The sequence below is a fragment of the Staurois parvus genome, unplaced genomic scaffold, assembly GCF_062004578.1.
Source record: "Staurois parvus isolate SC_StPar_1 unplaced genomic scaffold, SC_StPar_1.0 ptg000566l, whole genome shotgun sequence".
Taxonomy (NCBI): Eukaryota; Metazoa; Chordata; class Amphibia; order Anura; family Ranidae; genus Staurois; species Staurois parvus.
Window position 1 is genome coordinate 5830174 of NW_028318362.1, and position 12579 is coordinate 5842752.

Genomic DNA, 12579 nt, shown 5'->3' on the forward strand with positions numbered 1-12579 from the left:
ATGTCCAATCAATCCATGGTAAAAACATCTGCACACTATCCAATGCACACAGTTACCTAAAATGGCGCTGTGACTGCTGACTTGTTTTAAATGCAACAAGTTCCTGGTGGTGTCACTGTCTTTTCTGGAGTCAATGACCCACAATAAAAGTGAGGGTTGAGTTCTGATGTACCCTGGTTCCCGATCCTAAACTCACTAAATACTAACAGTTCACAGATTCACAGCTTTTGACATGCTCTGGCAGTGACAGCACTCATTAATCTATTATGACAGGATCATAAGTTAAGATTAGTCAAGAGTCTAGAACTAAAATCTCTGGCTGGAAACTTCAGGGAATGGACATATTGCTTTTCTGCCTTGTGTCTGTTCCTTTCTGCTTACAGTCCTACAATGAAATGAATCTCAGATTTGCAATAAAGTGCCAGAGCATAGACTTCAGGGAGATTCCTATGTGCTGACTACTTACTTTTGATAGAAATTATTAATATTATGAGTGCTGCTGGAAGCCATAGGAAATATATATAGGGGATCTCTGTTCTCCCAACCTTAACCTTGGACCATATATTTTATTTAACCAGTAAAGAATTGTCCTAGACATAAAAAGTCTAAGGCTGGCTTGCTCACTTCCATCTTATGCAACTTCCAACTGGATACACAGGATTTTCCCATCAGGCAGCAACCTGAGGTATACAGGAAGAAGGCCCTTAAAGCTAAAGTGAAGACTTCAGACACTTTGAAAAATGCGCTGGATTACTAGACATTAAGTCCAATGAGGTGCATGCCACCTCGTATACTTATCTCTTTAATATACAACTGACATTTTTATTGAGTGCTGGGAGCATGGCTTTTGCTATACTTCTAGCGCTGGACCTCCTGGGCTCAGCTCCTGCAGCTGCAGAGTCACATGCAGCCATTGTGCCCGCCCTTCCATCTGGCCAATCACAGAGCACTTTGTATTATATGAACCCATATACAAATACAAAGCCTCCTATGAATGAACAGCAGAGGGGAGGTTCAGCTAGAATTGCTGTGTGTGAGAAAGGAGCATACCTCCTGTCCAAGCACCAGAAGTGTAGTGATACCTGCACTCCCAGTGCTTAGCAAAACTGTCAGTTGTAAACAAAACAGATATGTGAGGTTCCAAAACATTTTACAAAGTGACTGAATTCCTGAAGTTCAGCTTTAATTTTCCGATCTTCAAATAGATACTGTACAGTGCTAAGCATAAATGAGTACACCCCATTAGAAAAGTGAGATTTAAAACAATATCTCAATGAACACAAGAACAATTTCCAATATTTTGACAAAACTGAGTCTTACATTTGTTTAGCTCACTACATGAAAGTAAGGTTAATAATATAACTTAGATTTCAAAATCTTCAGTTTTACTCATATTGGTTGATGCAAAAATGAATACACCCCACAACAAAAACTACATCTAGTATTTTGTGTGACCTCTATGATTTGTAAGGACAGCACCAAGTCTTCTAGGCATGGAATTAACAAATTGCCAACATATTGCAACATCTATCTTTTTCCATTCTTCAAGAATGACGTCTTTTAGAGCCTGGATGCTGGATGGAGAGTAATGCTCAACTTGTCTCTTCAGAATTCCCCATAAGTGTTTGATGGGTTCAGATCAGGAGTCATACTTGGCCACTGAATCACTTTCACCTTGTTCTTCTTCAGAAACAGTGGCAACAGTGGCATTAGATGTGTGTTTTGGATCATTGTCATGTTGGAAAAGTGCACAACGACCAAGGGCACGGAGTGATGGTAGCATTTTCCCTTTCAATATAGAGCAATACATCTGTGAATTCATGATACCATCAATGAAATGCATCTCCCCAACACCAGCAGCACTCATGAAGCCCCACAGAAGGACACTGCCACCACCATGTTTCATTAAAGGCACCATTCATTTTTCTTTGTACTCCTCACCTTTGCAACACCATACAGTTTTGAAGCCATCAGTTCCAAAAACATTGATCTCATCACTCCAGAGTAGAGTCCCAGCAGTCGTCTTCTTTTTCAGAATGGGCACTGGCAAATTCTAGGCGGGCTTTTTTGTGCATGGGCTTTAGGAGAGGCTTCCTTCATGAACGACACTCATGCATGCCATTCCTCTGCAGTGTACTCCGTATTGTGTCACGGGAAACAATCACCCCAGTTTGCTTTCTACTTCTTTAGCTAACTGCAGTGAATTTGCATCGCGATATTCTTCACTCCTCATCAAAAGACACTCCTGTCGAGGTGTTAACTTCTGTGTATGGCCTGGACGTCTCCGTGAGATGGTTGCAGTTCCATCTTTGTTAACTTTTTGTATCACTTTTGCTACAGTATTTTGACTGATAAGTAAAGCTTTGCTGATTTTCTTGTAGCCTTCACCTTTCTTGTGTAAAGAAATTATTTTTTTTCTCAGGCCTTGTGACATTACTCTTCCATGTGGTGCCATTGCTGACAGCAAGAAATGGGAAGGGATTTTCTTTGTTAAGTAACACCCTTTTATAATCAACTGTCTGCTGGACACCTGTTTAATGAATAATTAGACTCACCTGTATTTGAATTCTTGTTAATTAGGATTTTGTTGTCTAAAATTTAGCTTTGCTCCTAAGGCTTTCATTGGGGTGTATTCATTTTTGCAATATGGTCCTGAATACATTTGTGAGGAATAATACTTTTTTTTATGTGTGCAAATTAACAAATCTTGTTTGCAATCAATGGGCCGCATTTGTGGGAGTATTTTGTAGTATAGTGTCACATAGAAAAGGTTGATTCTGAAAGGACAGTAAAGGTTTTCTGACAAATCTGTTGGGGCGCACTCATTTATGCTGAGCACTGTATATGTATATTAAAGATCCATTTAAAAGTTATTATTCTTAATTCAGGCATTATCTTAATAGTGGAAAGGAAAGGGTTACTTTAACTGCAGTCACACTTTCTTTCTCCACAGGTCTTCTTTACAAATTCACCAGAGCAGTGGGTAATTTTATTTGCCAACTCTGAACAGACTGCAGGAGAGATGTGGATCAGGCAACCTGCTATAATAATAAAGTTTGATTCCCTCTTGATATTACCATTCTTGCAATCAAGCTTACTTACCTGTAGAAGGGCAATGCCAATAAATACCCCAGCCACAATGGTTAGGTTGTCTTGCAGCCATTTCTCAAACTGAGGAACGCAACCCTTGGTGTGAATGGTGGCTTGCTGGTCTAATTCCTAAATGTAAAAAAAAATAATCACAGCAATTCAAAAGTATTTGTTCCGTACTAATTACATATAAAAGACATAAACTTCTGAAGGTTAATGTTAACTAACAGTGTCATGGAAATGTATTATCTTAAGAAACATTAATCATAAAACACAGCTGGACAGCCCTCTTGTACTCACTGGCTTTTGTCGGACATCATAGCCACACTGAGTGTTGATGACATCTTCCTAAAAGTTATAAGAAGAAGAATATGTTATTGTAAATATATAAATATCACACGCTAACAGTATCTGACAGTTTGCTAAAGAACGGTTTTCCCCTTTTTACTTTCATAGCTTACTTGTGATTTATTAATTGAATTTAGACCTACATTACCATTTTTCTCACTGTTTGTTATAAAAAACTATTTTCCAGCATGCTTCGCTGTCAGTTAGCACACTGTCTACACAGGTAGTTATATGGGAACCAGGAAGTTCCCAGAGATGCTGCAAAAGAAGATCCCATTTATTGCCTGGCTTACATGGTAATTCAGCTGTGTCCATACACAACAGATGTACTTTACAAGATGGACCATAAGAAGCCAATATTTACCGCTTTCGCTCTCCCCCACCACCCTGATATATTGTCAGGAAATCCTAGAAACTGAGTCAACTTCTCAGTATGGGGAACACTTGACTCCCCTCTTTCTTGTCTATAACGGGGTTCTTGCCTGCATGAGCAACCAATCATCGGAATGACAGTGCAGAAGTCATATGGATATGTATAAACCATTTATTTTGTTATTAAAGACCCCAAGTTCAAGCTTAACCCTATATATAAGTAAAAGTCCTAACCCAATATATTAGTAAAGGTCCTATTTAGAAAAGATCGGTGAAGTGATTCAATTGTTCCATTTGCCTTTCTTCTCTAAATTTTCCATTGACCTGGCTTTTAGCTTTCTGCTAAAAACATGACGTGGTCCTGTCATGTTACTGTACTGATGGATTTTATATATATATATATATATATATATATATATATATATATATATACACAGTGTGTGTGTATATATATATATATATACATACATACATACACACAGTGTGTGTGTGTATATACAGTATACATATATATACATACACACACATATATACTGTATATACATTTATATGTAAGTTTGTTATCACCATGGCAAAATAAGAACATTAATCCTTCAATGATTCTTCTGTATTATTACACGGGGTCAGAACTGTGGATAGCTTGTTTCTTGAATCATGTTGGATGGTAATTTGTAACACTACGAAGCCACAACAGTTTTAGCAATTTTTTCGGCTATGCTCATTAAAATGACACCTTTCTTTGTTAACAGCTTTGTGAAATGTATTTTACAATGAACGCAAAGCCATAAACATCTGAACAGAAAGAAAATCATAGTTATCAGTAAGAGCAATGCAGTTCCAATTGCTTTTTTAAATCTTGTAATGCCAGCCAAATTATAATTCCATCATCCTTCCAAGCAAAGTACACCATGCCAGAAAAGAGCGTGCAGCTTCAGTACTGCCAGGAGATCAGTCTATGAAATAAAATGTACCCCATATTATCAGGCTGCAATATTACAAGACTTGAACATTGTAGATGGGAAACAGACCAGATTTTGTGCGCTGTAAAGGAGCAACATCACTGTGCATTCTCCAGCTCTAACATAAGCAAAACGTCATGCAGAATTCTTCCTCTGTCATTTAACTCCCGGGTGATGAGACAGGAGGGCCAGGAATGAACTGCGGAGTGACATGCTTCTATGATTTAAGGAAGCTGAACTGGGTTCATTTGGTCACATGAAATGGAAGTACTGAAAGCTCAGAGGCACAAATCTTACATCAGGTGCATTTCGATAAGTGGCAAGGGAAATGGAGCAGAACAGAAATAACTTACAGCAGGATCTTTAGTGCAACAGGAGAATGGCACTCCACATCGCTCACGACTAGCGTTGGCATCTGTGCAGTTAAAGTAAATATTTAGATTCCAGTCGTCAGCTCCAAAAGCACCACAACACTGCCACTGTAGAAAACAGATACAGAATTATTAGATATGTAGAACAGCAAAGGAAAAGAGTAAGGCCTAGTTCACACTGGCATTGAAAGCAGGAATTTGAGGGGTGTTTTAAGACTATTCAAATGCCTACGCAAATGATACTATAGACAGCACACAGTGTTGTTCACATTATCAAAACATGAAGCGTTAGCAAGGCGTTGCTTCAAAATTCATGCTTCATGTCAAGTCTGAAGGAGTTTGAGGCCTTTCAATGCCTTCCATTCAAGTCTACGGTGATGCTCCGCAAACGCACTGGCAGGTGTTTGCAGGGTGTTCGCAGTGTGTTTGCATGTTAATAATATTACAGTTTATTATAGGCATTTGTGGTGAGGTTTTAACGCTTGTAAAAAGCTTACAAAATGCAGCAAAACTGTGCATAGGGCATTTGGGGAGTGTTTTTAACGCCAGTCTAATGCCCATACTAAAGCTCATTAACACCTGTCTAATGCCCATACTAAAGTCCATTAACACCTGTCTAACGCCCATACTAAAGTCCATTAACACCTGTCTAATGCCCATACTAAAGTCCATTAACACCTGTCTAACGCCCATACTAAAGTCCATTAACACCTGTCTAACGCCCATACTAAAGCTCATTAACACCTGTCTAACGCCCATACTAAAGTCCATTAACACCTGTCTAACGCCCATACTAAAGCTCATTAACACCTGTCTAATGCCCATACTAAAGTCCATTAACACCTGTCTAACGCCCATACTAAAGCTCATTAACACCTGTCTAATGCCCATGCTAAAGTCCATTAACACCTGTCTAACGCCCATACTAAAGCTCATTAACACTTGTCTAACGCCCATACTAAAGTCCATTAACACCTGTCTAATGCCCATACTAAAGCTCATTAACACCTGTCTAATGCCCATGCTAAAGTCCATTAACACCCGTCTAACGCCCATACTAAAGTCCATTAACACCTGTCTAACGCCCATACCAAAGTCCATTAACACCTGTCTACCGCCCATACTAAAGTCCACTTACACCTGTCTACCGCCCATACTAAAGTCCATTAACACCTGTCTAATGCCCATACTAAAGCTCATTAACACTTGTCTACCGCCCATACTAAAGTCCATTAACACCTGTCTAACTCCCATACTAAAGTCCATTAACACATGTCTAACGCCCATACTAAAGTCCATTAACACCATTCTAACGCCCATACTAAAGTCCATTAACACCTGTCTAATGCCCATACTAAAGCTCATTAACACTTGTCTACCGCCCATACTAAAGTCCATTAACACCTGTCTAACTCCCATACTAAAGTCCATTAACACATGTCTAACGCCCATACTAAAGTCCATTAACACCATTCTAACGCCCATACTAAAGTCCATTAACACCTGTCTAATGCCCATACTAAAGCTCATTAACACTTGTCTAACACCCATGCTAAAGTCCATTAACACCCGTCTAACGCCCGTACTAAAGTCCATTAACACCCGTCTAACGCCCATGCTAAAGTCCATTAACACCTGTCTAATGCCCATGCAAAAGTCCATTAACACCTGTCTACCGCCCATACTAAAGTCCACTAACACCTGCCTAACGCCCATACTAAAGTCCATTAACACCTGTCTACCGCCCATACTAAAGTCCATTAACACCTGTCTACCGCCCATACTAAAGTCCATTAACACCTGTCTACCGCCCATACTAAAGTCCATTAACACCTGTCTACCGCCCATACTAAAGTCCACTAACATCTGTCTAACGCCCATACTAAAGTACATTAACACCTGCCTAAAGCCCATACTAAAGTCTATTAACACCTGTCTACCGCATATGCTAAATTCCATTAGCACCTGTCTAACGCCCATAATAAAGTCCATTAACACCTGTCTAATGCCCATACTAAAGTCCATGCTAAAGTGCATTAACACCTGTCTAACGCCAATACTAATGCTATAGGAGCATTTGGTAAGAGTTAGAAATTTAGTCAAGTGTGAAGAAGCCCTAATATAACAAATAGGCAATAGGATCCCAGCAAATATTAGTGAAAGGGAGGGGTCCAAGGACCCTACACTTTTCTGCTGAAGACAAAATTTCTATAAGAAGCCCAGAAGTCAATTCCATTCTTCAGGCACAGTCCCTCTTGAAGCAAGGGTAATTTGGGTGATCCTATTAATGTATTACCTTATATAAAATTATATTTTTGCTTAAGAAAAAAGAGAAACCATACCTCTGTATACTACACAAGGGGGTAGCACTACCCATAGAGTAACAATACGGTGACATAGTGAGCCAAGCACATGCTATCTGCAGAATGAGTTTCAAGGGCAGCAACAACATTTAAAAACAATTCAGGCTTAAATATTAATTAATAGAAATGCATTCTATTGATTAAGGCAAAAAACCTTCTGTGCTGCAGGATCCCCCCAGTGATGTACATAAGAGCAGTGGCTCTGTCTCCCTCCTCACTGGGCAGATTAATAGAAGTGACAGCCATTGGCTGTGATGAGGGACCTAGGGGCGGGGCCAAGCAACGGACACAAACAGGGTGGCTCAGGAGAGAGCCCACACAGGTGCCTCCATGGCAAGCGGCTTTCTATTGGGGCACTCGTCAAGAGGAGCAGCCTGGAGCACTGGCGTAGGATCCCAGAAGAGGAGGATTGGAGCTGCTCTGTTGAACACCATTGCACAGAGCAGATAAATATAACATGTTTTTTTTCTTTTAATAAAAAATTAAGGATTAAGAGCCAGAAAAAAGGCTTTCCATTGAAAATGATTGGGTGGTCACTTTTATGGGGCTCTCAAGGGAGCCTGGGACCATGGGAAACATGCATTCCCTGATTCCTCCTGTGACTAATGACAGGGGTCACAGCTGTCATACTCGGTTATTGTACCAATAAAGTTTAAAACATTTAAAAGTGTAAAAAAAAAAAGAATTACTGTAGATTAAACAAATAAAAGCACCCCTGTCACACCCGCACACACCCCATAAAAACACCACAGCTTAGGGCAAGCACATGTATGAAAATCTCAACTGCACTACACATGTGAGTTATCACAAAGGTCAGACTGAAAGCAATAATTCTGAGGCCATAGCTCACAGTAAAATTCTAAACTGATGACCTAAAGGCTTTTAAACTGTTGTCTGTGAAGAATTTTGGGTACCAAAGTTTTTTGTGATTCCACAGCCATGCACAGTTTTAAGATGTGACATGTTTGGTATCTATTTAAGCAATGCAATTCATTTTAGTGTATTCTTCCTGCAAATTTGTGTTTGATAAATAACTGAGCAAATATAATGCAACATAAAAAATCGCAACTACCATAATTTTACTCTACACTGTAACAAGGCTTCTACTTTCAGAGAATATATAACTTTGGGGGTTTACAAAATTTTACAAAAATGCAACAAGTCCTACTTTTTTTCAGCGCACACCAACACAGTGTATTGGTGTGAACTGAGACCATAGGACAAAAGGCATATTGCTTTCTTCTAGCATTGGGACTGTGTTAGGGAACATTGCCTAATGCAGTCCAACGCTACATGTGTGGAAAACTGCTTAAAGGGTTGGTTCACCTTTACAGAAAAAATATAAAGGTGTGCTAACACCAAATACCTTTCCTCATAGTCCCACTGTACTTACCTCCGTGCTTGCCGAGCCCCGCAGCTGCTCCAACAGTTTTGGGATTTGAAATCATTCTTCCACCTCTTTTCCATTAGCACTTCCAGGATGGATCAGATGGATCCTTTTTGGTCAGCGCCGTCACATTCAGAATGCACCTGGTCCTTCCTGGAAGCACTTGTCATTTTCTCCAAACGACAACACCCTTCAAATTTTTTTTTTATGTCCCCCCCACCTATACCCCAACCTTCTAGCTAATTATCTCTCATCCTACAACCAATATTACCAATTAGTCCATCTAATAGAGACACCGATCACAGTACTCTATCATGGACACACCTTTGTGCCTTCTTGCTAATGGTGCCCATGATCTTATATTGTATTGACTAAATTATCAAGAGAATACAGCATGCCTGAGTAAGACCAAAATGAACTAGTGTTCCGGTTCCATTTGGTCTTTCCTAAGCCTACACTGCCTTAGCTATGTCTTTATACTGCACAAGCACATATTCTGTGTGAAGGGGTCAAATTGTCAGCGCTGACTGTTTGCACTAAGGTCTAATTGGTCCAAATATTCAAAACATTTAAAAATATTATTCTTGATCAAATTAGTTGTAAATTATATAATCACCAATCTCATAACTACAGAGGTTGTTTTAGGATTGCAAACAAAATATGCAGGAAAAGCTATCTGTAACAAAGGAAACAGATAAAGAAGAAAACAATTTTTATCGTACTAAGTGGAAGAGCCAAGAGTTAACTCAGTTTTCATGTAGTTTCTTGCAGTCATTAATCATTTTCAGCCTAATCAGCTTAAACTGGGAACATTATCTGCTAGGAAATTGTACTTCCATCTGCTAGTTATGTTGTTTCTCATACATTTTTACCACAGTCTTTAAAATCTTGCTAAACCCGTGATCCTGCATTCACTATATCTGATCTCCCACAGTACACAGAACATGGAAATGCAATTATTTTAGTAAATATAAAATGCTAAATACCTTTTCTCATCAGCAGTTAGAGTAGTCTTGCGACTTCTATCAGTGTCCAGTTGAGCACTGGTTAAAGCTTGTAGGAGGAGTGCTCATTCAACTCTGACTGTCCTATGAAACTGCAGGACCCCTCACCCTCTGTCTGGACAGTGCTGATTGGCCCTGTGCTGATCACATGCACTCTTCCAAGATAAAAAAAACTCTCTAGCAATAGACACCAAACTGAGCATGTGATGTGCAGCATTCCCCCAAGGCTCTGTTCTATCAGCATAAGGATTGGGGACAGTGGGAGACGGAGGATCAGAGAAGAAAGGATCAAACAGCCTTTTCACACAATGCGGAGGTTAACCCCTTAGGTTCCACAGTGAGTATACCAAGCATGCTTTACTGTATACAAACACTGATTTTACTGTTGTGGGTTTAGTAACACTTTAAATACTTACACAATCAGTACTCTTGGAGGTGTGAGGGGCCAGAGGGGTGTTGTATATAGCTTCCTGAAAACATCAGAGCATCTTGCCTCAGTACTCCTCTCAACAGCAGTTGGCTGGAATGATTAACCACTAGTCTACAGGGCACTTATACCCCCTTCCTGCCCAGGCCAATTTCCAGTTTTCAGCGCTGTCACACTTTGAGTGACAATTGCGCGGTCGTGCAACACTGTACCCATATTAAATTTTTATAATTTTTTTGTGACAGATAGAGCTTTATTTTGGTGGTATTTAATCACCTTTGGGTTTTTTATTTTTTCTTAAACAAACCAAAAACTGCTAAAAATTTTGAAAAAAAAACATTTTTTCTTAGTTTTTGTTATAAAATTTTGTAAATAAGTGATTTTTCTCCTTTACTGATGTGCGCTAATGAGGCTGCACTGATGGGCACTGATAGGCTGCACTGATGGACACAGATAGGTGGCACTGATGAGGAGGTACTGGTAGTTGGCACTGATGGGCATTGACAGGCATCACTGATGGGCACTGATAGGCGGCACTGACTGGCACTGTTAGGCGGCACTGACTGGCACTGTTAGGCGGCACTGACTGGCACTGATAGGCAGCACTGATGCACACTGATAGGCAGCACTGATAGGCGGCACTGACTGACACTGATAAGTGGCACTGATTGGCAGCACTGATTGGCATAGATAGGTGGCACTGACTGGCACTGATGGGTGACACTGAAAGGCAGCTCAGATGGGCACTGATATGTGGCATTGATATGCACTGGTAGGCACTGATATGTGGCATTGATGTGGCACTGATGGGCACTGGCACGTGGCACTGTTCAGCACTGACAGCTGGCACTGACGGACACTGACAGGTGGCACTTCTGGGGCCACACTGATCATCCGGGCACACTGATCATCAGTGCCCTGATGATCAGTGTACATGTCCCCTCCGCGGAATGCTGATTACCAGCTCTCCTCTCCTCTCGAGCTGTCAGTGTGACAGCTCGAGAGGAGAGAAATGCCGATAACCGGCATTTCCCTGTTTACATGTGATCAGCTGTGATTGGACACAGCTGATCACATGACCGAGCCGACATCTTCGGCTCTTTCCATAGATCAGTGATCCGCTGTGTCCGAGGGACACAACGCACCGCCGATCACCGCGCTGCGTGCTCCCAGAGCCGCGCATGCGCGGTGAGAATGGGAGGACATCATATGACGTCCTCCCAGAACGAGAGAACCACCTTGCACCCGTCATTGGACGATATGGCGGGCAGGAGGTGGTTAAAAGAACTGAAATCCAATGAATAAAAGGACAGATTTAGGGAAAGTAAGGCTGGGGAGGAAAAAGCTAGATGATGCTGAAGGTTCTTCATCTAGGAAATGAGGTGGTCTCATTCTTACATGCTGTAGTTTCTATTTCACATTGCAGTGAAATCAGAGTAAGTGACCCTAGTACAGGAGAGAGCCAGACTTAAAGTAACATAGAATTGAGCAAGACTTAATGTAGTTCTAAAGGCTGAAGGTTTTTTACCTCCATGCCTTCTATGCATGAAAGTAAAGAACCTTTAGTGAGAAGCCCCCTCCCCCCTCAGTGCCCCCAATATTTACCTGAGCCCGATCCAGCAATGTGCACAAGAGTAGCGGCTTTCCCAGGTCTCTCCCTACTCAATAGCTGAGCCACTGGTCAATCATAGACAGTGAGGTGGGAACAGGGGCACAGCTGAGCCATGCTCTGTGTGTCCTATAAACATACAAAGGTGGCTCGAGAGTGAGAATGCAGGAGTGCCCCCCAGAGCAAGCAGCTTGCTTTGGGGGCACTCAGCAGGGGGGAGGAGTCAGGAGCACTTGCAGGGGATCTGAGAAAAGGAGGACTGGGGCTGCTCTGTGCAAAACCACTGCACGGAGCAGGTAAGTATAACATGCTTGTTATTTTTAAAAATCTATGCCTTTAGTATCACTTTAAGATAAAGTTAATATTCAGCTTTAAATGCTGTTTAATGTATTTTTCACTATATGGCCACTGCCTAAACATTCTGATCTAATATCTTAGAAGCAATATATGTCAAAAGTTTAGTTTGCCCTGTGCTGATCACATACACTTTCCCAAGAAAAAAAACCTGTCTAGCAATACACACCAAATTGAGCATGTGCAGCTTGCCCCCAAGGCTCAGGAGATGAGTTGGGGAAATTGACAGAAGGGGAGGATCAGAGAAGACAGGATCAAACAGCCTTTTCACACAATGTGGAGGATTGACCAATTA

The 12579-nt window shown here is 40.9% G+C and overlaps 1 protein-coding gene across 1 annotated transcript in view; it reads right to left on the reverse strand.

Annotated features, from left to right (window-relative positions):
• Positions 1-12579, reverse strand: part of TSPAN5 (tetraspanin 5) — an 83621-nt gene that overhangs the window by 10012 nt on the left and 61030 nt on the right. The window contains exons 4-6 of the mRNA XM_089691645.1: positions 5123-5248; positions 3391-3438; positions 3103-3219 (exon numbers count right to left, since the gene is read on the reverse strand). Of these exons, the coding sequence (XP_089547771.1) occupies positions 3103-3219; positions 3391-3438; positions 5123-5248 (291 nt within the window). The remainder of the gene's footprint in view (positions 1-3102; positions 3220-3390; positions 3439-5122; positions 5249-12579) is intronic.